Below are 26,263 nucleotides of genomic sequence, written 5' to 3'. Positions count from 1 at the left end.
TCACTGTATCAATATATGTTTTGTAAATTGTTTTTCCATTTGTTAGTTGATAGTCATTTGGGTTTTTGCCTTTTGGCTATTATGAATAATGATTCATGTACAAATTTTTGTTTGGACATATGTTGTCATTTTTCTTGTATAGATAGCTTGAAGTGGAATTGTCGGGTCATGTGCTCTGTTTAACCATTTAAGGGATGGAAGATTGTTTGTCAGAGCCGATAGACCATTTTATATCCCCACCAGCTGTATAGGAGGGTCCCTGTTTGTCCACATCCTTGCCAATACTTGTTGTCTATTTTTAATTCTAACTGTCCTGCAGTGTGAAGTGATATCTCCATGCATGATTTGCATTTCTCTGATGACTAATGATGTCTAGTATTTTTTTCATATACCCATTGGCCATTTGTGTATCTTCTTGGAGAGGTATCAGTTTAGTTTCTTTGCCCAATTTCATATTGTTTTGTAATTGAGCTGTAGAGGTCTTTATGTATTTTAGTACAGATCTCTTATCAGATGTATAATTTGGAAATATTTTCTCTTATTATATGGATTGCCTTTTTACTTTCTTCACAGTACCCTTTGAAATGAAATTTTTTAAGTTTTGATAAAGACCTATTGTTACTTGTACTTTGGGTGTCATATATGAGAATTTATTCCCCTCAAAGCATTCTGAGATGATCTATGAAAATGGATTGCTATTCACTTGATCCAGAAAATCCCATAAAATCATGCAAATAGGTTAAAATCTTTGTGTTTAAAAACACCTGTGACTGCTCAGGCTATTAAGGATATACATATTATAGAGACTGCCAAGTATCTGAACACTGTCGCTTTATTTACTTTTTTTGTGCGTGTGTGATTCTTTGGATTGAACCTAGGAGCACTTTACACCTGAACTTTATCGCAGGCCTTATTTTTATTTTGAGACAGGGTCTCACTTTGTTTCTGAGGCTGCATTGAACTTGTGATTTTCCTGCCTTTAGTTGCAGAGATTATAGGCAGTTGCCTGGCTGAACAGTGTCACTGTAAAAAAACAATATGTCCCATTCTAGCCTTACAATTGGTGGAGTTTATAAGTGTTTCCAGGACACATGGTGGGGCTGGACATAGGGTTGATGGCCCTCAAAGCCAATCTTTGGTGCACATGCTTCATAATACAGAAAGTAAAATTGAATGTAAGGGGTTAGATGTACTTTCTCTGGTCATTGAGCAAAGCCTCTGCACTTAACAGCTCTTAGTAGGATTAACCTGTATATGGGCTTCCCAAGCCACACAGGGATCCACACTGAGAAATACCAGATTGTTCCTAAAGCAGAAGGGGAATTAGCACAGAAGAAAAAGAAGAAACACAAGCACACATGGGATATTCACAAGAAACAAAACAGAAGAAAAAGAAGAAACCTAAGCACACATGGGACATTTACAAGAAACAAAACCTTGTGAATGTCCCATGTGTGCTTAGACCACTGTAATTTTAAAACAACAATAAGGTCTCATCATGTTGTCCAGACTGGTCTCAAAATCCTGGCCTCAAAAGATCCTCTTGTGGGCTGGGGTTGTGGCTCAGTGGTAGAGCGCTGCCTAGCATATGTGAGGCCCTGGGTTTGATCCTCAGCACCACATAAAAATAAAGATATTGTGTCCAACTACAACTAAAAAATAAATATTAAAAAAAAAGATCTTCTTGTTTCAGCTCCCAATTGCTAAGTACAGGTACATGCCAATATGTTTTACTGTGGTCATTGTAATTTTAAGTCACAATGTTTTTTATAAGTACAAAGGAGAGTGCAAGAGTTAGGGTTGTAGTATACGTTGATATAAGAAGCAGACCTTTTTCCAGGATGAGGTCCAGACTTTGACTTAGGCAAACTCATGCTGAACAAGAAAGAAAAGCATAGGCATAGTGGCATATGCCTGTAATCCCAGAGGCTCTGGAAGATCACGGATTCAAAGCCAGCCTCAGCATCAGTAAGGTGCTAAGCAACTTGGTGAGACCTTGTCTCTAAATAAAATATAAAATAGGGCTGGGGACATGGCTCAGTGGTTGAGTGCCCTTGAGTCCCTGAGTTCAATCCCTAGTACTCCCTCTCCCCTGAAAAAAGAAAAGTACTAAGGTCATCCAGGAATTTGAGAACTCTATCTCAGAGTCCAGCCTCAGATAGGAAGGGGCTGTGAGATCAGTAACTCAACTGTCATTGACCACGGAATATGGACTGAATAAACACCTTTTGCAAATTTTGACAAGATTGGACTGCTCTCATGAATTTGACCAAATGTTAGCAGTTTGTGTTCTGGTCTAATGTACTTCCAACTTGAGTATCCTTACTAATTTACCTTGACACTTTTGTCATAAATGTCTGAGGTAGGTTCTTAGGTAATTTAAAACTATAATTTCCCCCTGAATACTGCATTGGCTAGAACTCCTGAATTTTTTGTTGTTGCTGAGCATTGAACCCAGGGCTTCATGCATGCTAAAAAAAAAAAAAAAATGAGAGAGAGAGAGAGAGAAAAGGGGAATGGAATCCTAACTAGAAAAGTTATACTCCATGTATAAATGATATGTTTAAATATACTCATGTATCTCTAACGAGAAAAAATAAAAAATGTAATGAACAGTGGCCTTGTTCATTAGGTCCAGGGGGAAAAAGTGAATACCGGGCTTGAGGGTATAGCTTAGTGGTAGAATGCTTGCCTAGCATGCATGAGGCTCTGGGTTCACTCCCCAGTACTTCAGAACAAAAATAAACATGAAACCATATGTACTGTTGATCAACATGGTATAAACAGGAAGCCAAAATTCATAAAAGGTTCTGAAATAAAATCTCTAAAATATCATTTTTAGAGAGTAGTTAGCTTTACCACCTGTCTCTGTGTATGATGTGTGTTTGAATACCTGTCCCTCTAATTAATTTTTTTCAACTTAGATGTCTGTTCTTTAATATATATCATTTTTTTTGTTGTAGTTGGACACAATATCTTTATTTTATTTTTATGTGTGCTGAGAATTGAACCTAGGGCCTTGCATGTGCCAGGCAAGCACTCTACTGCTGAGCCACAATCCCAACCCCTCATGGTTTTTTTCTGTTGTTGTTTTTTCTGGTACTGGGGAATGGATTAAAAACATTCTATCTCTGAGTTTCATCCCCAGCCCTTCTTTTTATTTTATTTTGACATGTGGTCTCACTAACTTGTCTGCAGTGGCCTCAAACATGGCAATTCTCCTGCTTCAGCTTCCCCAGTTGCTGGGATTATAGGTGTTCACCACTGTGCCCAGATCAACTGTAGGCAGGAAAAATAAATCATAGTGCATGACCTAGAAAGCGTTTTTAACAAGTTACACATACTATGTCATTTGATCATTTTTGAAAAAATTAGTTTTTGTCAATGATACCTGTTTTTAAACATTTTAAAATTGTTGAGGTGGTAGTGCACACCTATAATCCCAGCAATTTGGGAGGCTGAGGCAGGATGATGGCAAGTTCAGGACCAATCTCAGAAATTTAGCAAAGCCTAAGCAACTTAGCAAGACCCTGTCTCAAAAAATATAAAAAGGGCTGAGGATGTGGCTTAGAGGTTCAGCACCCTATATTCAATCTCCAGTACCAAAAAAAAAAAAAGAATGAAAGAAAAAAAATTAAGGTGGGGGAGGATCATAAGAGGTTAAAAAAAACAAACCAAAATAAAATTGCTGTGATTTTTTTTCTTTTTTGGCCTGGGGAGTGGATGCTGGGGTTCAACCCCAGAGCCTCATGCATGCTAGGCAAGTGCTATACCACTGGGCCACACCCCTAACCCTACTATATGTTTTAAAATTGCTTTAAATTCTATGTTATATATATAACATTTACTATTTTAGCACAAAAATCACCATTTCAACCATTTCAAAATGATAACTTAGGGCTGAGGGTGTGGCTCAATGGTAGGGTGCTTGCCTGGCATGCACAAGGTCTGGGGTTCAATCCCCAGCACCAAAACAAAAACAAATAAACAAAAAATAGAAGTGCAAGGTCAGAAGCACTTCTCTACTTTAGTAGAGATAACTTAGTGGCATTAAGTGCATTTATAATGCTGGACCACTATCCTCACTCTGTATCTCTAGGACTTTTTCATCATCTTAAATAGAAACTGTGCCTATTATGCAGTAATTCCCAAGTATGTCTGTTTTAAATATTTATCTTACTTTAAAACGTGTGTGTGTGTGTGTGTGTGTGTGTAAATGAATGAAAATATTTAAGCAAATAACATTTTGCCAAAAAAAAATAGTTAATTTTTTTTTTTTTTTAAGAATTAAAAGTAAGGGGCTGGGGATGTGGCTCAAGCGGTAGCGTGCTCGCCTGGCATGCGTGCGGCCTGGGTTCGATTCTCAGCACCACATACAAAGATGTGTCTGCCGGAAACTAAAAAAAAAATAAAATAAAATATTAAAAAAAAAAGAAAAGAAAAGTAAGATAGGTGCAAAGTCAGTGGTTTTTTATTCTCTAATATTTGATATTGGAATCACAAGATATGGGCCTATATTTCTTATTTTCTGTAATCTTCAATTCATTTTTAGCATTTTCTTGAAGTCTTCCAAATTTAGCATCCATTTTCTATAGTCAGGGGAAAGGGATTTGGTGAGAGAAAATGAAAATTATCACAGGGCTATGAGAATAAATTATAACTTGAAAATTGTTTAAATGTGACCTCTATAATAGTAGTTGCTTCTGACTTTCCTAATTACATGTCTGTTCTGAACTGTCTTTACCAGTCTGTGTATTCAAACTGAGATAAAAAGGCCGTACATTTTGGTGGGCCTTGTTAACTCTTTCTAATAATCCATTCATTTAAAACATTGAGCACACACATACTGTATCTGATGTGTATTAAGCACTAACGGTACTCATAGCAATGATAATGTTTGCAAACATTCAGTTTTATTATTTTGATAGGCACAGATCTGAGTGTTTTATATTTATAGAGTCATTTTGTTCTCTCAAGAGCATGAGTTAGGTGCTTGTACTGATGCCACAGGAGGAAACTGAGGCATAAAGAGATTAAATAACTTGTTCAAAGTCTCACAAACTAAGCTGGGTGTTGTGCCGCATGCCTGTAATCCCGGTGGTTTGGGAGTCTGAGACAGGAGGATTGCAAGTTCAAAGACAGTCTCAGCAGTTTAGCAAGGCCTTCAGCAATTTAGCGAAACTTTGTCTCTATATAAAATACAAAAAAGGACTGGGGATGTGGCTCAGTTGTTAAGTGTCCCTGAATTCAATCCCTGGTACCAAAAAAAAAAAAAAAAAAAAAAAAAAAATTCTTAACAGCTAGTAAGTAGCAGAGCCGAGCTTTGAATCTGTACAGTTGGCTCCCGAGTCTGGAGTTGGTGTTGAAATCTCTGAGGTTTTTCATTTACTGCAGGCTTTCTTAAGGCAGGTTCTGTAGAATACTCATTACCCAGAATAGCAGTAAATATTCTGAGGTGAAAATTAAAAGGTTGGGGAGGAATCTGTGGTTCAGTAAATTGGAGGAAAATAGACTCAGTGTGTTTCTGCAAGTCCTGATGTGGTAATGGACGCTGTGCATCTGTAAAAGGCGTTATAAGATGCAGGAGGCCTCAACTTTCTGATTGTGGACACCGCCCCCACCCCCAATCAACCTCTCAGAGACTATAGTTCGTGAAGAATATATCATGAGTGACACTAGCCACAGGGTAAAGTCCCACTTCCACCCCATCCCCAAACCTGATTGTCTGCCACCCTTCCTCTGCCTGGAGAGTTGCTGATATCTCTGTCCCAGCCATTTGTGTGGCACTTTTCTCCTCTCAGTAGCTCCTTCTGTAAATGTTGCTCAACTTCCCCAAGTGCCTTTACATGTGGCATCTGTGAGTTTCCTGTGCTGCCTTGGTCATAGTCTTGCTATATGGGTCACTCAAGAGGACATTTGTCTATCTAAGGTCTTCTCATCACTGTTTTTTTGTTTTGTTTTGTTTTGTTTTTGTTTTTTTGTACAGGGGATTGAACCCAGGGGCACTTAACCACATCTCCAGCCCTTGCTATTTTGAGACAGGGTCTCCCTAAGTTCCTTAGTGCCTTGGAACTAAGGCAAAATTGCTGAGGCTGGCTCTGAACTCGGGATCCTCCTGCCTTAGCTTCCTGAGCTGCTGGGATCATAGGTGTGTGCCACTGTATCTGACTTACCTCTGGATCTTTAATGCCAGTATCAATGCTTGCCTTGTGATGAGTACTTTGTATTATAATTTCTTTCTTCAACTAGGAAAGGCATGTGTGGCTTAAGGAATGATTTTCTTGTCCTGTTTGCATACTTTATCCTAGTGATAATGCAAAATAATTGTTTTGTGATATAAGTACCTTATGTTACAGAATACAGTGAATTTTAATTTGTTGTTGCTTTTAATATGATTTTTATCTTTTCATTATCTTTTTTTTGGTGTGTGTGTGTGTGTGTGTGTGTGTGTGTGTGTGTGTGTTAATATTAAAAAGGAGAAAGGCAAGAGTCCCTCTCTTGAAAGACACAACCGGGGCCCTCTGGTGTCATAGAGCTATAATGAGATCACTAGGTCCCTAAATTACTTACTTGTGTACTCTGTGCCTTTCATATTACCCTGTCTGTGCAAACGTGATCCAAAAGTCCCTTACCTCTTTCCAAAGGCATGCCATGTATCAGCAGAGCAAGGAAAACTTTCAAGACGAGTGCAGTAAGCTTCTGGTTGGCAATATCGTTATCACCCGATACAACAATCGGACCTATCGTATTGATGATGTAGATTGGAATAAGACTCCAAAAGATAGCTTCACAATGTCTGATGGGAAGGAAATCACATTCCTGGAATACTACAGGTAGAAAGAAGAGATTGGATTTGGTCCAAGGGTGGGGTGGGGTTTAGAGGATATTGAGTTCCATAATAACATTCAACTTCATTATTAAAATAATGAATTTGGCAAAAAACCAAAGGTTGAATATTCTCTTTGATAAGTGGATGCTGATCCATAATGGGGGAAAGGTCATGGAATGAATGGAGGAACTATGAATTGGGCAAAGGGGAGGAAGGAGAATGGGGATGGGGGTAGGAAAGATGGTAGAATGAGAAGGACATCAGTACCCTAGGTACAAGTATGATTGCACAAATGGTACAACTCTACATCATGTAAAACCAGAGAAATGAAAAGTTGTACTCCATTTATGTACAATGAAACTAAATGTATTCTGCTGTCATGTATAACTAATTAAAACAAATAAAAATAAAAATAAAAACCTGCTCTGAAATGGAAAAAAAAATGGGATTGGTAGCATACCTAAGATCCAGTGAGCTTGTTTATGGGGTTGACCTGAATGTGCTGTCCTGACAGTTTCCATTCTTTTAATACTTTGGGAAATTACTACATAAATTAATTGTATTTCCTTACCTGGTTTTATTAGAATTTTAGCCTGGTTGGAGACATTAAATTCCAGTCCTTAATTATTCAACTAACTTTTCACCTAAAAAAAGTTGCCTGAGCCCATTAGCCTGAGGAAGTTGTTAACATATTTCTTTCTTGGACATTAGCCTTAGTTCTCCTCTTTAATTGCATTGTGACTCAAGCCTACTTTGTCCATTATCCTTTTTCAATGGATTCTTGACACAAGGGTTTTATGTGAATTATAAGCCTCGATCCTGGTAAGAGACAGAGACTCAGTGTGTGTTGCTGTAAGAATATCGATGTCACTCCTGAAAATTTTTCTGCCTTGTCCCTGCTCTAGCAAAAACTATGGAATCACAATTAAGGAAGAAGACCAGCCGCTGCTGATTCACAGGCCCAGCGAGAGACAGAATAACCACGGGACGGTGAGTGTATTGCCTAACTTACACTTCAAGGGCAAGGTGGCTGCTTGTATCATACCCCAAGCCTCAAGGGAGCTGTGGAGCTGTGGTTACTGTGTGGTGGGGAAGCTGGGCAAGGTTTTTGGTCTCATCTGGCAAGAGTTGCTGCATCACACTGGTAGGATTTGCTCTTAAAGTCCCCACAAGGAGGAGCTAAATATCCACATAAACAATTTAGATAAAAGCGGTAAGGCGGATGTCCTGTTAGACATTAAAACCTCTGGATCCAGGAGGGAAAGTATGTTTAAGGGGGGTAGGGCCCTGGGGGGAGGAGAGTGCCCTGTCACCTGACTCTCTGCCTTAAATAGGAGGATCAGGATGAAAGGAAAGAGAGGCACACAGCTTGATGGGTTGTCTTCCCATTGTTTTGAGGCCAGGCAGAAAAGTATGTTTTGTTTTTCTAGGTTTCCCTCTTTTTTTGACAGTTTCATTATTTTTCCTTTTACCTTCTATAGCAGGCTGTTTGTATTGTGACTGAGGGGACAACCGGTGACATGATTTGCTCCTCAGTGTAAGCTGTGGCCTGGCCATGCTTCCTTGGGCCAGGGTGTCGCCAGCCTCCTTCACTGCTGCCCTCCCTCTCTGTTCTCTCTCCAAAGCTGCTAAAAGGCGAAATCCTCCTGTTGCCCGAGCTTTCCTTCATGACTGGGATCCCAGAGAAGATGAAGAAGGACTTCAGAGCCATGAAGGTTGGCATCTACTGTTTCCAGGGAAAAACTCCTCCTGTGTTGAGTGGTCACCTGAGCTAGCAGTTTGACTTAGAACTGGACCAGATTCTGGCTCTCACTGTGGCTTGTGTTGTCACCTGGGCAAGCCCTTTCTTTCAAACTCCTCTGTCAGAAACAGGATCTGTGACTCTTCCCCCACTGATGTGGAAAAGCATGTCACAGCTTCCTTTTGAGGTAATTAGGTCAGCAGAGGGACTGAATTTCAAAGTTAAACAGCCCTGTCTCCATCCTGAAGATATGGATGATGGGTGATGTGACTGCACATGAGGCTCTGGAGAGAACTAAAAGATAATAGCATGCCTTCCGATTGTTTGAAGGTATGGAGACAAGCAAAAAGTCAGTGAGAAGATGAATATAGACATTTGTCTCACAGGGCTGTGAGGTGCTGGGACTGTGAGCTAGCCAGAACTAGCTGAGAAGCAGAGGTAGGGACAGTGCCCCTCCCAGGCAGTATGTGGCTGAGCTTCCATCCGCTGCCTGCCACTCTAGGGTCCATGCTTGAGCTACTCTGCTGTCTTGCTTTCCTTGCCTGTCCTGGACTTAAATGCCAAGTCAAATTTTTATTAGTATCCTAAAGATCTTGGAGTGAAGCTGAATATTCCCGTGGAAGATTTCTTTCTTCTCTGTTACCTTCTTCAATGATTATGTAGGTCAAGGCCCTTTCTTTACAACTGCTAGTTACCTAATGACTTTATGATCACAGAGCTATCTAGATAGCCCCATAGCTGTTGTTCTGCACAGCAGCTGTACAACTCATTAGTCCAAAAAGAACAAATAAAGAACTCACATGATTCAGAATCTTCATATACACTTGCTAGATATTACTCAATAAAAGTATTTAGCAGGCATCCATATGGGTCAACACTGTGGCAAGTTCTGGGCAACAAGTGCCTCGTGCTGACATCAAATGGCTAGTATAGTGTGACAAAGTGTAAGACTGAATGTGGTTTGCTCTTTTGTTGTGTATGGCTAGACGCTGGCATATGTTTTTTCCTCTGACTTTTCTCAAATTTTAAATAGGTGTACTCAAGTCCTTTTTGCTTGAGTCTTTTTTCATAGACTCTGTTTGGAATTTCTAAATTTAGAACAAGCTTTGAGGAAGCTAAAAGATTTAGATCTCATAAGAAAAAGTCAGTAACCTTTAAAATTCTTTTATTATTCAAGTTTTAACGTATACCTTTTTCACGTTTCTGAGAAAGATTTACAAAAGTCCTCCATGATATTTGAAAATTTCTGCTGAGTTAAAAAAATTAAATAGGGACTAAGGATGTAATTCAGTGGTAAAGCATTTTCCTAGTGTGGCAAATCTGAAACAGCATCCCCAAACCTAAAGAGGTTTATGGAAATATTTCAGACACATTTGGGTTTGTATATCTAACTTCATATAAGATAAATTAATATTTACATTTTGTGTGTGTGTGTGGCAGTGCTGGGGATTGAACCCAGGGCCTTGTACATGTTAGGCAAATGCGCTACCTCTGAGCCACACCCCCAGCCCAATACTTTAATTTATTATCTCCATTTTACTTCTATTTAGGATTTGACCCAGCAGATCAACCTGAGCCCCAAACAGCACCATAATGCTTTAGAATGCTTACTACAGAGAATTTCAAAGAATGAGACGGCCAACAACGAACTGACACGTTGGGGCCTCTGTCTACAAAAGGATGTGCACAAGGTAAACCAGAAGATGTGAAGGTGCAGGAACAGAATCAGCCGAGGTTCTAGAGCTGTGTGAGGCCAGCTGACAGCCTCCTCGTTTGACTTCATTGTGGAGTTTTTGCTTTATTCTTATACCTTTTTTTTTTTTCATTAGATGGTACTTAAATTTCCTTAAATTATGCTAGTATCATTTACAGATTTTTTTTCCCTCTGTATTTTCAAGGGATCTAAGCTAATAATTTCTGGTCAGATAGCCATCAAGAGGAATGAGTATTCACTGACATCTTACTTCAATTTAGTTTTTCAACCCAAATTATTATTAAAGTTCTGTATGTCTTTCTGTTTCCTTTTTTTATTCCCCAAGTTGTTTTTTCTGAATTAATTAATTTGTGTTTTCTTGAATATGCTACTGTTATTCCTTCTGTAGACCTAAAAGGTCTCCAGCTTGTGTACTGGAATTATCTGGTGGCCTTTTCCATCTGGGTTTGCCTGAGTTGCTCTAATCCCTGTCATCTTGGTTGTCTTGATCAAGTTGCTTAGCATCTCTTTGTTTCCATATCTGTAAAATGAGGATAATGGTTGAGTTAAAAAAATTAAATAGGGACTAAGGATGTAATTCAGTGGCAGAGCATTTTCCTAGCATGGCAAATCTGAAGCAGCATCCCCAAACCTGAAAAAAATTAATTAAATAGGGTGAGGGTGTTGCCTCTTTTTATCTTATTAAGAAATTTTGCCTTTAATTTTCTCTTTTTAAGTTTCCCATAAAATACTTTATATTTTATGCCTCTATCACTGGTTCTAAGGAGATAATGTTTTCCAACCCTTTTCATGAAAGAATAGTACCTATAAGCATTTTACCCACATTTGTCCAGATTTCGATTGACATGGTTCTTGCTGATAGAAGTTTCATTTTTCTGCTATTCTCTCTTTTTTTTTTTTTTTTAAAAAGAGAGGGTGAGAGAGGGGAGAGAGAGAGAGACAGAGAGAGACAATTTTTAATATGTATTTTTTAGTTCTCGGCGGACACAACATCTTTGTTGGTATGTGGTGCTGAGGATCGAACCCGGGCCGCACGCACGCCAGGCGAGCGCGCTACCGCCTGAGCCACATCCCCAGCCCTATTCTCTCTTTTTTTTCCTGCTTTTTTTTTTTTTCTGCTATTCTCAAAAGTTGTAATGGGGCAAATCTATGACGTAGAGATGACTAGGCCTCAGAGTCATCAGAATCAGTGTTTTCCCATGTAGTGTTCATAGATGAATGCTTAATAAAGTCATAATACTTTATATTCTGTTTAGATTGAAGGACGTGTTCTACCAATGGAAAGAATTAACTTAAGAAATACTTCATTTATCACATCTCAGGACCTAAACTGGATTAAGGAAGTAACCAGAGACTTTTCCATCTTAACTGTAAGTGATTTTTGAAGGGATAAAGAGAAAACCATTATCCCCAGAATACTGAAATTTGGAGACAGAAATGAGAGAAAGTACCACTGAATTCCATTCTAAATTCCCTATTAAACAAGGGTCCTTCAAACAAAGCAGAGAAGGAGTTGTTATGGGAAATAGAGAAGGAAATTGTTGCCATAGTGATTCATCTTATGCCAGCTCATGGCCCACTCTCCTCCTTTCTTCCTTCTTTCTTTCTCCTTTCTCCCTCTTTTTCACTGAGGGCAGGAGGTGTTTTTATCCTTGAAAGAAGTCAAAACAGTACCCCACCAAGGCAACTGGCACATTAGCTATTTGAATCAAATAACAAAGTGGTATATAATTATTTCTTTTTTTTTTAATTTAGAGAGAGTGAGAGAGGAGAGAGAGAGAGAGAGAGAGAGAGAGAGAGAGAGAGAGAGAGAGAGAGAAGAGAATTTTTAATATTTATTTTTTAGTTCTCGGCGGACACAACATCTTTGTTGGTATGTGGTGCTGAGGATCGAACCCGGGCCGCATGCATGCCAGGCAAGCGCGCTACCGCTTGAGCCACATCCCCAGCCCTATAATTATTTCTAAGTATTTTGACCAGCCTGGTCTTTGTAGCCATGTGTAAAATATTTATATTTAAAAATTTTTGAGATTTTAATTGAAATGTATTTAAAGAAGCAGCACACTTATAAGTATATAGCTTGATGAATTTTCACAAATTAAATTAAACTTGTGTAATCAGCACCAGGGGTTAAGAAACAGAACTTTCCAGGCATCCCTCCATGCTCCCAGTTAGTCTACCCTTGAACCCTCCCCACACATTCAGAATAACTACTGTCCTGATATAGTCACAGTATAAGTACAATTCATTTGGGTTTTTCTGTACTTCATATATACATGGAATCATGGAATGTATGTTCTTTTATATCTGGCTATTTTTCAGTCTTGTATTCATAAATTTCATCTATATTGTGGTTGTATACATCTTTTGAATAGTATTCCACTGTGAGAATATGTCAGAGTTTACTTATACATTCATGTGGCTAGTAGGAATTAGATAAGACCGGACTTAAAGCAGGGTAAGTGAAAGTAATTTATTCTCTATAATAAAATCTCCTGAGTGTGAGTTTGGTATGTTTTAAATTGTAAGAAATACTAAAAACAGCTTGTGGTTGTTCCTAGATCCCCATGCATTTCTGGGCACTCTTTTACCCAAAGAGAGCAATTGATCAGGCCAGAGAACTGGTTAACATGTTAGAGAAAATAGCTGGCCCCATTGGTATGCGCATGAGCCCACCGGCCTGGGTCGAACTGAAGGATGATCGAATAGAGACCTATATCAGAACCATTCAGTCCATGCTGGGAGTTGAGGTAATAAATTAACTTAATTTGAGTAAATGTATAGGATCTCTGTTTTAAAATACTTGATTACTCAATTGTCAATGCTTGATTACAGTTTGCTATTGATGATGTCACGGAACCTCTGAGTTGCACATGAAGTATTGAGCTGAGGAAGTATTCTCAATGCCCTTTGGTTATTTTTGTTTCTCTCATTTTGTGTTGGCACCCTCACTCATTCTGCTGTTCTTTTTCTCACGTACTTGGCTAGGAGAATAGCTGACTTGACTTCAGTTCATTATCTATAGAACATGTTGTGCTCAGAAAACAACTACTTGGGCCAGGTGCCATCTTTCACTATTCAGTACTGAGCTGTCACTGTCTGGTCTGGCTCAAGACTTGAATTGCTCTGGTGATGAACTTGGCTGAGGGCCCATTGACTGGGTCCTCATAACTGATCTGGAACCCTGGAGTTGAACAGGTCATAGCACTCACAATTCAGCTGTCCAGATCTTCCTGCTCTTAATCTGTTTGTAAACAAAATACAGGAAGAAGACTAGGGAGAGGACAAAGGCAGAAGAAAGATTTTTGGAAGTAATTTGCCCTTGAATTGAAGACTGGCGAATTGAATTATTCTGATGAGAACAGTCCTAGAATTTGATTAATTTGACATCCTAGTTTTCTTGTTGTGACCCACTTCTCTTGGTGTGTCATTCATAGATCATAGTCTCATGATCTCTCTCTCTCTCTCTCTCTCTCTCTCTCTCTCTCTCTGATTTTGAGATAGGATTTCACTGTTTCCCAGGTTGGCCTCAAATTCCTTGGCTCGAATTATCCTCCCACATCAGCCTCCCAAGTAGCTGGGACTAACAGGCGTGTGGTAGGGCACCCAGCTTTCACGTCCTATCTTGGGTGTTCCCTTCATAATTTCCTCCCAGCTTCCCATGTTTGTCATATTCTGCCATGGCCTCCCTCCAGCATGGTTAGTGATAAGTTCTGCCCTGCTTTCAAAGGACTAGCCCAGTTTAGTACACGACTCCCTATTTCAGAACTTCTTGTGTTTCTGTGTGAGAGCACATAGCCAATAGTTTTCATGTAGTGTGATATGAGTACCATTCATAATCTCACCACATGTACCTCATGTACTCTGTCTCTTTCTCATATTTGGGGCATTCGGTTTTATTGTTCTCTTTGTGAGAGATCACAAAATCAGATGTGTGCAGGGACCGCATAATAAATAACATCAGTGAGTGAAGAGGGCTAGGAGGTACCTGTGGTAACTAAAGAGGGTGATCCCTATGACCAGAGACACAAGCTCACCATTGCCAAATTGATTCATTATTCATTTTTCAGTATAAGTTAGAATTCAGGATTTGCATATAGATATACCTCCCTGTATTTAAATCAAGAAAAAAAAACTTGTAAATCACAATAGATACTAAACAAACACATCTGTTTGCTGTGTCCAGCCCATTGGCTCCCAGTGTGCAATCTAAGTTTACATTGTTCTCTGTCCTAACAGGAGAGAGAGAGAGACGAGAGATAGAGATAGATAGATAGATAGATAGGTAGATAGATAGATAATGTTGTTGTTGTTGTTTTGTACAAGGGATTGAACCCAGGGACACTGTACTTAAGATATATTCCCAGTCCTTTTTTTAACATTTTATTTTGAAACAGGGTCTCACTAAGTTGCTGAGGCTGGTCTCAGTAAATTGCAATTATCCTGCCTCCGCCTTCTGAGTTGCTTGGATTACAGGCATGCACCACCACACTCAGATAGTGGTCTTGATCAGGAGCAATGTTTCACTGCTTTGGATGTATAGCAGTGTCTGACATAGGGCATTGGCAACCTTGTTTCTCTTGAGTGCTGCATACTTTAGAAGATCCTGTTCTCAACTTTGGCTCTCTAAAGCAGTGAGGGATAGAAGATACTGACAGGAGGGATGCTATCGGCATTATCTCTCTCTCCCTAACCAGAGAGTGAAGAGTAGCTACTATGGACTTGGTAATAACATCATTACTTCTGCATTTGACTCTGAACCTTTCTTATAGTATTGCATTTCACATTTCCTCAGAGAGTGGTCAACCACATTACAGGGAATTGAAAGCAGCAAGTAATAGAACCCTTGCATATTTTCAAACCTGGTCCTTTTCCAGGGTCTAAAGTCTCCTCGTAAATAAATCTTTGGTGATCAGGACCAGCTCTAGATAGTAAATAGTAACATTACACATCCATGAAGAGCAGTCCTGAGCCAAATGAATGTTAATTCAGATTCAAGAGCCTTTTTCTGTCCTTTAGTTCTTTGTCCATCCTAAAGGTCCTATGACTTTGCAAACTCAGTCCTATGAAAGTCCCTAGAGAGTTTGGGAACCTGATCCTTTATGCTTTATCTTTTCAAGGGGAAGATACAAATGGTTGTTTGCATCATTACGGGCACACGTGATGATCTCTATGGGGCCATCAAGAAGCTGTGCTGTGTGCAATCCCCAGTGCCCTCACAGGTAAGTAGAGTGGAGAAGAGGCAAGGCAGCTGCCCCAGCCTCCTCTGAGGTTTGTGAAGATGAGTGCATGTGTTCAAAAAGACCATAAAAACTATTGGAAGCCATTACTTGGAGCCTTGGGCCAAAAGAGTCCCCTGTTGAGAGTAACCTGGCAAGGAGCAGGTAGTTTCAAAAGGACACCTTCCTGCTCAGTTCTTTTTTTTCCTGATCAGTTCTAAGAGTGGAGGCTTCACTTTGAGAGGAGAAGGCTGTTTCTCCTTGGTGGGGAGTGGGGTTTTAAAAAGGTTTTACCATGAGCCGGCACGGTGGTGCATACCCGTAATCCGAGCAGCTCTGGAGGCTGAGACATGAGGATCACAAGTTCAAGACCAACCTCAGCAATGAAATAAAATAAAAAATAAAGGACCAGGGATATATCTCAGTGGTTAAACACCTCTGGGTTCAACCCTCAGTAAACTCCTACCCACCCCAAAAAAGTTTCACTCTGCACCAGGTGCTCTTGAAAGTTTTCATTTTTTTTTAATATTTATTTTTTAGTTTTAGGTGAACACAATATCTTTATTTTTTATTTTTATGTTGAGGATTGAACCCAGTGCCCTGTGCATGCCAGGCAAGCACACTACCGCTTGAGCCACATCCCCAGCCCAAAAGTTTTCATTTGTTGAGGTTTTTTTTTGTTGTGTTATGTGTGTATATTCATGTATGTACACACTTGCCTAGAGATACCAGAATTAGAATTATTAGACCCAAACATAGTGTGTGTGCTATCTCAAATTCCTTAAGTGTAGTGTAGTCAGTCCTCTATATCTGTGGGCTCTGCATCAGTGGATTTCAACCCACCATGGATTGAAAATACTTAGGAAAGTTGTGTCTGTACCAAAAATGTATAATTTTTTCCTTGTGCTTATTCCCTAAACAATAAACTGAAACAACTGTTCACATGACAATTACACTGTATTTATATGGCAATTACACTGTATTATTGTAAGTCATATAGAGGTGATTTACAGTACATGGGAGGATGTGTGCAGGTTAGGTACACATCCTGTGCCATTGCATATAATGGGCTTGTGCGTTGTGGAGTTTGGCACTCTCGGGGTTCTGGAACAAAGGAACAACTGTGTTTACTTGGAAATGATTCATATTTCTGAGAGTTTGATAATGTCCTGCCTTTCCCATATCTGTTATCACTATAGGTTATCAATGTCCGAACCATTGGTCAACCCACCAGGCTTCGCAGTGTGGCTCAGAAAATTTTACTTCAGATTAACTGTAAATTGGGAGGCGAGCTGTGGGGAGTGGATATTCCTCTGGTGAGTGCTGCTGAGGTGTCTTCCCTCAGTTCAACTCTCCAAAGAGTGCTCTCCAGCTCTTCTCCTAGTGCTCTCCTCTGGTTGTCTTTTCTGCCCTCAGTGCTACCAGGAGTCTAAATGGTTCACTGTCTGTTTTGACCAGTCCATGAGCTAAGAATGGTTTTTACATTTTTTAAATGCTGAAAAAAATATAAATATTTTATGATACTCGAAAATTATATGAAATTCACTTTTTAGTGTCCTTAAATATGGTTCACCAGAATATAGCTGCACTCCTTTGCTAGTCTGAGGCTTTTTGTCTATTATAAAGAAAGAATTGAGCAGTTTCTACTGCAAAGCCCAAGAACATGTTAAATCGATGGAAGTCTTTATCTTTCTTTCCCAGAATTTGTTTTAATTAGTAAACCTAGAGAGAGGTTTCTTTGGGGTTCAGATAATAATTAAAGATGGAGCAATGGATTGCTTGGAATTTGGGTTTTCTTTTTGTTTTTGTTTTCTAAATTAGAAACAATTAATGGTGATTGGGATGGATGTTTACCATGACCCCAGCAGAGGCATGCGCTCTGTGGTTGGCTTCGTTGCAAGCATCAATCTGTAAGTACTAATGGTTCTGTTGTATTTGGTTATCTCATTTTGATGCCTGATGTTGTAAATCAGCATATGTTTTGGAGTCCCGTGTATTTATAATATGAATAGTTCTAACCTCCTCCCTCCTCTGTCTTCTATGGCATTTGTTTATGCAGCCTCTTTACCAGGCTTGCTGCCCACTGCAGCCCAGCCTCCTGTGAGCGTGCAGGCTGTGCCTTGTCTTGTTGGCTCCCCCAAGAAATGAGGTGGTTCTTGTTTATATGCTTATTCCCAGTATCTGCAGAAATTGAGAATGTGACACTTCCTCATTGTTTTTTTACCAGCCACCACCACGGTTTGATGTATACATGCTTTCAGATTCTCTTCTGTACATACATTAACATGTATGTGATATACACACATATGTGTGTGTGTGTGTGTATACCCACACACACACATACAGTCATATTGGTTTGTGTGAACATCATAGAGTGTACTTACACAAATTAAGTTGTCCACATCATCACTAGGCAGTGTCATTTTAAAGGCCCACTGTCATATATGCAATTTGTCTTTGACTGAAATAATATTATGTGGCATGTGATTGTTTATATATATGATATATACACATATGTCTGTAATTTGTACAAATAGGATATTACTGTGCATATTATTTCTCAGTGTGTTTTTTTCACTTCAAATGTATATTTTGGATATTTTCCTATATCAGAACAAATACATCTCAACCAGTTCTCTTGAGCTGCTACACAGAATTTATTGTATGTTGTGTCACTGTTTATTTATGATGACTACAAGGTAGTTGGTTATTTTTTTTCCTCTTGGAAGCAGTTTTGTAGCAAATAGTCAGAATTTTATATTTTTGATGTTATATGGGGCTTAAATGTATTTTCCCATATCCTCCATGTTCTCAATGACATAAATACATTTACTAGATATTTTGTTGATTTAATTCAGAAAGAAACCTGTGTGTGACATGCAGACCATGCCTTCCTATGTGAGTGTCTGTTAACTGTCTCCTCTCTCTGTCTCTCCCTCTCTCTGCCCACCCACCCACCCAGCACCCTCACTAAGTGGTATTCTCGAGTGGTATTCCAGATGCCTCATCAGGAGATTGTGGACAGCCTGAAGCTGTGCCTGGTGGGCTCATTGAAGAAGTTTTATGAGGTGAGGAGAACAGAAATCCTAAAGTTTCTGGGTTTTAAGGACTACCTCTCTGAACTCTTGAACAGGAGGTCTGATATAGAGGGAGAGATCCCACACCAAAGGTGAGTTTCTAAAAGAACCATTGTTTGTTAATGGAGCAAGCGGCTCACAGTTCTTCCTTTCAGCTCAAAGGGCCAAAAACTTCAATTTGGTTGGGTAAGTAATAAGTATTTCCCTAGTTGTCAGCCTGATGCCTGCAGACATAATTTTCATGCCCTTATCAGGGAAATTGGGGGTAAATTTCAGCAATTAAAGCAGCTTATGAATTACTCAGCTTTTTATGACTATCATTAGGTGCTGATTCTTTCATTTTGGTTTAAGACAAAAGCTTTCTTATATGTTACTCCTAGAACTCTAACTCCTAGAATGCTAACCATGGAGAATTGCTGTCATTAAGCTGATATTGAGTCTGGGACAGTGAGCAAGCAAGGTACTGATTTTTGTCTTGGCCTGTACATCAAAGGAAGCGCTGATAAGTGCCTTTCAATCTTAGGGTTGGTCCTAGCCCTTTGCATACAGGTTAAACAGCAAGAGGTTTAACTATTTCATGTGATTGATGTTAGTTTCTCAAATTCCAATTTGTCTCTTTCTAGAATGTTTCCTACAGTGTCCCGTAAATATTTTGATACTGTTGACATGTTAGATGATGAATTTTTATCTCTAAGGTCCATATAATAAGCTACTTTGTCACCATGTTCTACTATACCTTTCTTTTTCTTGTTATTGTTTTCCTTCAAAGTTCTGTCTTGGAGAACCTCGCTCAAAGATTACCTGTCAAACCTTTCCCATTTTCCCTCACTCCCTCTCTGCTCTTATCTTTTAGCAAGAATGATTTATATTTCTCTCCCAAGATCCTTAGTTTATATTTTGTGTAGTAGTTATCATATCCTGCTAACTTATTTTAGTTATTTGTGTGCTTACTTACCTCTCTTAAATTTTTTTTTTAAGAATTATTTGGCTATTGATGGCTGTGTAACACATTACCTTAGAACTTTGTGGCATATAACAAGGTAACAAGTTACCTTAAAACTTCTTGCCATACCACAAGGATGTATGAGATTCATGGTCAGGAACACTGGACTCCATTTTTTTTTCCCATGTGAGTCTTGTGATATGGTCTTTCCATGTGGTCATTTGCCTTCCTGTTCAGTATGGTAGGTGGATTCAAAGCATTGACATTTCATGAGATGGAGAGAACCAGGTAGGGGTCATGCTGCTTTTTATTGCCTCAACTGTGGCAGTACCACGGCACTTTTGCTGGGTTCTACACACTGAGTTAGTTACAAAGTCCTGCCCAGGTTCAAGGGTAGAAAAGAGATTCCACCATTTACTTGAGGGAAGGCAAGGTTCTGGAAGATTGTGTGCAACTAGAGATACTGCTGTGACTATTTCTGAAGAACAATCTGCCATAATATTTTACTTTTCTATCCTTTGCAGGGCCTTGCATATAACTGATACTCTTCTAGGGGAATTACATTGAATTTCTAGTGACACAGCTCTGTTCTAAGTCAAATAACTATTTTAATTTTTGTTTCTTTTTTTGAATTATAAACTTTAAGAAATACTTATTAAACCCCATTGAACCAAGTCAAAGAGGAAATTAATCAGTGTTTATTCTAAATCTAGAATAAAGATAGTCATATCAGGATTCTCTGAATCATAATGTTTCATTGGACTCTAGTCCTTACCATCATCTTTTTGCCATTTTCCTGCTTTTCTGTATCTAGCAGAAGAGATCTTTATATTGAAACTATTTTGATCCTGTGTCTCCCAGAGTTTCTCCTGATTACTCAGCTGAGCTGCCTCAAAACAAATTTACTCCTAGATTTTAAGGTTCTGACCACCTGCAGACTCCCCAGTTTTGTCTCCCCTAAGAGCGATGGTAGCCACCAGAAGTTCTAACACCTCTTAAGTAGTTCTCTTGTTACATATTTTCATCACCATTATGATTGGCACTTGCTACCCCTTGGCAACAACTTTCACCTTTCTTAGTTATTTTTTATCTAGCTTGTATCTCCAGTCTCCTAAACAGTATATTTTTTTTTTCTGTTTGAGACATTAGCTATTGTTTTTCTGCTACAGAAAATGGGATCTTACAGCACTGGCACATGGCTCCCTTCTTCTACCTCAACTTTCCCAATCTACTTATATTACCAAGCCTGGTTAAGTAGTTTTTTAGTGTACATGATATTATTACAGCCATCACATAATATATTTTGACTATGATTCCTTTCTTTTATTTTGGGTTTTTGTTAGAATTAGTGATTGCCTGTTTTTCTTTTTCAAATTTCTTCATGTTTATTATTTATTCTTTCCTCAATTTAAAACTTTTCCTGTTAACTCTAAACACACCTGATACTCTATCTAATACCCTTGTTTTCATGGAGAGCTTCTTCCTAGAATCCTTCATTTTGTTATAGCAAGATAGGAGGTACTTGACTCCATGTTTATTTATTGGCCTTTTGAGTTCTTGTCACCATCTAGGGACTTACTTTTGTCTCTCTTTGTGTTCAATGTCTTTTTTTTCCTTGTGGAGATTGAACTCAGGGTGTTTTACCACCGAAGTATATCCCCAACCTTATGTATGTATTTATTTATTTATTTTTGAGACAGGGTCTCACCAAGTTGCTTAGGCTGTCCTCAAACTTGAGATCCTCCTGACTCAGCCTCCTGAATAGCTGGGATACAAGCATGTGCCACTGTGCCTGGCCAGATATCTTTATCTTTCTTGGCTTATTTCATTGTTTATTTTATTGTTTTTGAATGACTCTTCCAGTAACTTACTCATAACATTTTGAGAGTTAGATGCCTAAAAATATTTTTATTTTACCCACATACTTGATTGACAATTAATATGTAGATTTATGGGTTTGGCAATTAATTTCTTTAGAATTTTGAAGACATTGCTTCATCATTTTCTAGATTCTACTGTTAATAAGTCTTTTTCCTCTTTCTTTTTTTTTCCTAAACATTTTTTATTTTTTGGAAGTGGTTGGAAACAATACCTTTATTTTATTTACTTATTTTTATATGGTACTAAGGATCGAACCCAGGATCTCGCATGTGCTAGACCAGCGCTTTACCGCTGAGCCACAATCCCAGCCCCTCTTTCTTTATTTTTTGATTTAAAAATTTTTTTTGGTTGTCAATGGACCTTTATTTATTTATATGCAGTGCTGAGAACAGAACCCAGTTCCTCATGCATGCAAGGCAAGCAGTCTATTACTGAGCTAAAGCCCAGCCCACTTTTTATTTTATTTCTTTAATTTTTTTTTTAGTTGTTGATAGACCTTTATTTTATTTATTTATTTGTGGTGCTGAGAATTGAACCCAGTGACTCACACTTGCCAGTCAGGTACTCCACCACTGAGCCTCAGCCCTAGCCCCAGACCATTTATTTATTTATTTATTTATTTATTTAGAGGCAGAGTCTCATTGACTTGCTTAGGGTCTTGCTAAGTTGCCCAAATCAGCCTCAAACTTGCCATTCTTCTGCCTCAGCCTCCAGAGTCACTGGGATTACAGGTATGTGCCATCACACCTAGCTATTATGTCTTCAATTTATTCCTTATTCTTTGTATGTGACCTTTCCCCTCTTATTTTTACTTTTGGCATTCTGAAATATCATGATATACCTTGATATGGTTGTTTTTTCATTTGTTTTACTGAGTATTTGTTGAATCCTTTCAATCTTGAAAGTAAGCTTATAGTTTCATGAAATTATTTCCTATTTATTTCTTTGATTTCCTCTCATCTGGTTTTTCTTATCTTCTAAATTAAAGTGTCCTAATTTTTATTTTTTATCTCCTGTTTTTATATTGTTTTTTCATTCTAGTTTTTGATTTCCTTAACTTTATGTTCCTTTCTAACAAGTATTTATCTCAGAGATCTCATTGTTGTTGTAGGAATTGAGTGACCAACAGTAAAGTTAAGGAGAACAGGATTTCTCTCACTTCTGACACCAATTACAAATTCACATTGTTCCCTGCTCAGTTTTGATAATTCACTGAAAGGATTTCTAGATCTCACTGAAAGTTGTTATACTCGTGGTCATGGTTCATTATAGGAAAAGGATACACATTAAAGTCAACTAAGGGAAGAGGTATATAGGAAGAGTCCAGGAGAAGTAACGCACATGGAAGGAACTTCATGGTTCTCTCCCTGTGGTGTCAGGACACATTAGTTTCCTCTCACCAATGTATGGTAAGACACAAGGAGAATTGCCACCAGGGTTGCTTACCTGGACCTTAGGTGTCCAAAGGTTTATTGGAGATCCCTTACATGGGCATGATTGATTGCTTGCTGTTGTGGATTGTTCTTGGTCTCTGTAATCTCTGTAAACTGAACTATGTGCAGCCACTGAAGTCCCTTACTAGTTAGCTTAATGATCAGGTAGGGTCTGGAGAGATTTCTTCAAACATCTTGAATAACTTCTCCCATCCACTCATTGCTGGATGATTTTCACAGTTACCCTGGTGGCAAGACTGCAGGTGTCAAAACTGTAGAGCTGAAGAAAGGGGAAGGCCAGGGGACAAGTTAAAACCCTACAGAGCTTTCTGTTCTCACCAAGGATTACCTGGTTTTCCTGAGTAAATGCTCTTTGGATTGTTGCAACCCTGTAGTTGGTTTCCACAGTCCTAAAAATGTTGCTTTTGACCATTGTGTCCAGTGTTGTTGCTTTTATAGAGGTCCCTTTTTTGCCATTCTTTCTTAAAAGTCCTTTTGTCAGTCCAGCAGTGTTCTAGGGGGACAGTGTCTAGCCTCTTAAACCCAGTAAGGGTGATAGAACTAGAGAACCTACACCATTTTGGTTTGGGGTTCTGAAGGGCTAAACCCTAGGAATAATGGTGAATGAGAGGCAAATAGAACATTACAGTAAATAGTAACTCACCTTTGATTTGGATAGAATGATCCAGGGCACTGGTGTTCCTCAGTATGTCAGAATGCTGATACCCCTTGCATCTTGAAGAAACAAACCTAAATCATCTCTGTAGGAAAAACATTATTTAAGGCCCCACATTGTGTATATTAAGATTAATTTCTTTGCTTTTATTTATTTTATTTTTACAGTGCTGGGGATCAAACCCAGGACCTTACGCATACTAGGCAACCTTCCTACCACTGAGCTATACCCCCAGCCCCTCTATTATTTCTATTAAAATATTATGTTTGAAGCTAGGCATGGTGGTACATACCTATAATCCCAGCTACTTTGGAGGCTGAGGTAGGAGTGTCACAAGATCAAGACTGGCCTCAGCAACTTAGTGAGACCCTATCTTGAAATGAAAAAATAAAAAGGGCTGGGGATGTAGCTCAGTGGTAGAGTGCCTTTGGGTTCAGTCTCCAGTACCTGGGAGGACTCCAGGGGTGGGAGATAGGTTGTTTGGGCACTCAGTTTTTAAAAAGAAACACTCCTGGGAGCCATGGTACACAACCTGTAATCAAAGCAATTTGGGAGGCTAAAGCAGGAGAATCACAATTTGGAGACAAGTCTCAGCAATTTATCAAAGTTCTAAGCAAACTTAGTGAGACCCTGTGTCAAAAAATGGCTGGAAATATAGCTCAGTGGTAAAGTGTCCCTGGATTCAATTCCTAGAGCCCTACCCAACCCCACAAAAAGGAGCACACTGTGTACATTCCCACTTTGGGGGCTGTGAATCCAAAATGTTACAAATTAAGAGTAAAGAATAACTATAGGTAAACCAAATCTGACTCATTACATTCCCTAAATATGGACTAAGGTGAACTCTGACTGCTAGTTTAACTACTAGAAGAAATACACCCCATCTACCAGGAACAGATATATCTTCTGAGAGAGTTCCCATCATTTTAGACATCAGATTGTTTGCTAATTGGATTATTTCTGGCAGTTGGTAAATAATAACCGGGATACAAGTAGAGAAAACAAAGGAACCAAAACCCAAGAAAAAAAAATAGATAGCCAGTTCTGACCCACAGAGTATTCATATAATTGATCAGACACTTTATAAGCCTGATCCAGTGGAGCACATCATAATCCTAGCTACTTGGGAGGCTGAGGCAGGAGGACTATAAGTATAAGTCCAGTCTGGCAACATAGTGAGACCCCCCCCATCTCAAAAAATAAATAAAAATAAAGATGACATATTTAATATCTTCAAACTGATAAAAGACAACATTAAGAATTTTTTAAAAGAATTGAAAACTATGGGAAAAATAGGAATTTCTAGAACTGAAAATGATAGTAACTGAAATGAAACTCATATTAATATGTCATGCTATCTAGAGAGCCACTAAAGGAAAAGAGCATATGACTGGGCATCTGAGTGGTAGAGCACTTGTCTAGCAGCACAAGGCCCTGGTTTCAATTCCTGGTCCCACAAAACAAAAAAGCAAACAAAAAACCCATATAAGTATCAAGATTTGAGAGGGGGAAAATATTAAGAAATGTTTTTAAATGGAAGAAAGCCAAGAAAAAGAGTACAAATGAACAGGCAGATTCTTGCACCTTGCAAACATGCTAAGTGAAAGAAGCCATTCACAAAAGGCCACAAATTACATGATTCCTTCATAAAGAGTTCAGAACAGGGAAGTATGAATAAAGACAGGAAGTAAATTAGTGCTTGCCCAGTACTGGCCAGGGGACAGGATGATGGATAGGGCACTCATTAGAGTTGAGTTACTTTTTTTTTTTTGGTACTGGGAATTGATTGAACCCATAAGCATTTTATCACTGAGCTAAATCTCTAGCCCTTTTTAATTATTATTAGTATTTTTTTATTTTTGAGACAAGATCTCACTAAATTGCTTAAGGCCTCACAAAGTTGCTGGAGGCTATCCTCAAATTTGTGATCGTCCTGCCTCAGCCTCCCAAATTGCTACAATTATAGGTGTGCATCACCATGCCCAGTGGATTTATGTTTTGAAGTAAAAACAGTTATTGAATTGTAGTAGTTGTCACACATATATGTGAATATATTGAAAACAATTGAGTTGTATACTTTAATTTGGTGAGTTGTAGTATGTGACTTAAATCTAAAAGCCATTGAGACAAAAAGGAGATAAGTGGTTTGCAGAAAACAAAGAATAGGAACAAGAATGAAGATCAATTGTTAATGGATACAGTATTAATTTAGGAGTAATAAAAATATGGAAAAATGAGAAATTATACCCCATCTAATTCAAATGTATGATATGTCAAGATCATTATACTGTCATGTGTATCTAATTAAAACAAATTAAAAAATTCTGGGTTCTCCCTCCATCTATAAATACAGTTAATAAAAAATATGAAATTAGATAGTGTTAGTGGGCATACAAAGATATATAACTTTGTGAACATATGAAAAATTACTAAATTGTATACTTTAAAATTTTACGGCATGTGAATTACATACCAATTTTTGGTGTGTTGAATGTGGGTACTGGGGATTGAACCCAGGGCTGCTCTACCACTGAGCTGTATCTGCAGCTCTTCTTATTTTATTTTGAGAAAGGGCCTCACTTAATTGCCCGAATGGCCTTGAACTTAGAATTCTCCTGCCTCAGAATCCAAAATCACTGGGATTATAGGTGCATGCCATGACACTCAGAATTGTTTGCCATTTTTTTTTTTAAGAAGAAATTGTTGTGCATCATGACACATGCCTATAATTCCAGTGAGCTGGGAGGCTG

At 38.6% G+C, this 26,263-nt stretch overlaps 1 protein-coding gene and 1 non-coding gene across 3 annotated transcripts in view; one reads left to right on the top strand and one right to left on the bottom strand.

Moving 5' to 3' along the window:
• Piwil2 (piwi like RNA-mediated gene silencing 2) overlaps window positions 1–26,263 on the top strand; it is a 58,374-nt gene that overhangs the window by 15,756 nt on the left and 16,355 nt on the right. For both annotated transcript variants that reach the window (XM_040293084.2, XM_005329338.5), the window contains exons 11-20: window positions 6,645–6,833; window positions 7,735–7,819; window positions 8,455–8,544; window positions 10,121–10,261; window positions 11,541–11,654; window positions 12,846–13,034; window positions 15,405–15,506; window positions 16,703–16,819; window positions 17,325–17,413; window positions 18,466–18,571. In XM_040293084.2, coding sequence (XP_040149018.2) covers window positions 6,645–6,833; window positions 7,735–7,819; window positions 8,455–8,544; window positions 10,121–10,261; window positions 11,541–11,654; window positions 12,846–13,034; window positions 15,405–15,506; window positions 16,703–16,819; window positions 17,325–17,413; window positions 18,466–18,571 — 1,222 coding nt within the window. The remainder of the gene's footprint in view (window positions 1–6,644; window positions 6,834–7,734; window positions 7,820–8,454; window positions 8,545–10,120; window positions 10,262–11,540; window positions 11,655–12,845; window positions 13,035–15,404; window positions 15,507–16,702; window positions 16,820–17,324; window positions 17,414–18,465; window positions 18,572–26,263) is intronic.
• Window positions 10,005–10,076, bottom strand: Trnav-aac (transfer RNA valine (anticodon AAC)). The gene has a single exon. It is a non-coding gene; the product is annotated as a tRNA-Val (tRNA).

This window comes from Ictidomys tridecemlineatus, chromosome 14, assembly GCF_052094955.1.
Source record: "Ictidomys tridecemlineatus isolate mIctTri1 chromosome 14, mIctTri1.hap1, whole genome shotgun sequence".
In the NCBI taxonomy this organism is placed as follows: Eukaryota; Metazoa; Chordata; class Mammalia; order Rodentia; family Sciuridae; genus Ictidomys; species Ictidomys tridecemlineatus.
This window is presented reverse-complemented; position numbering and strand designations above follow the sequence as displayed.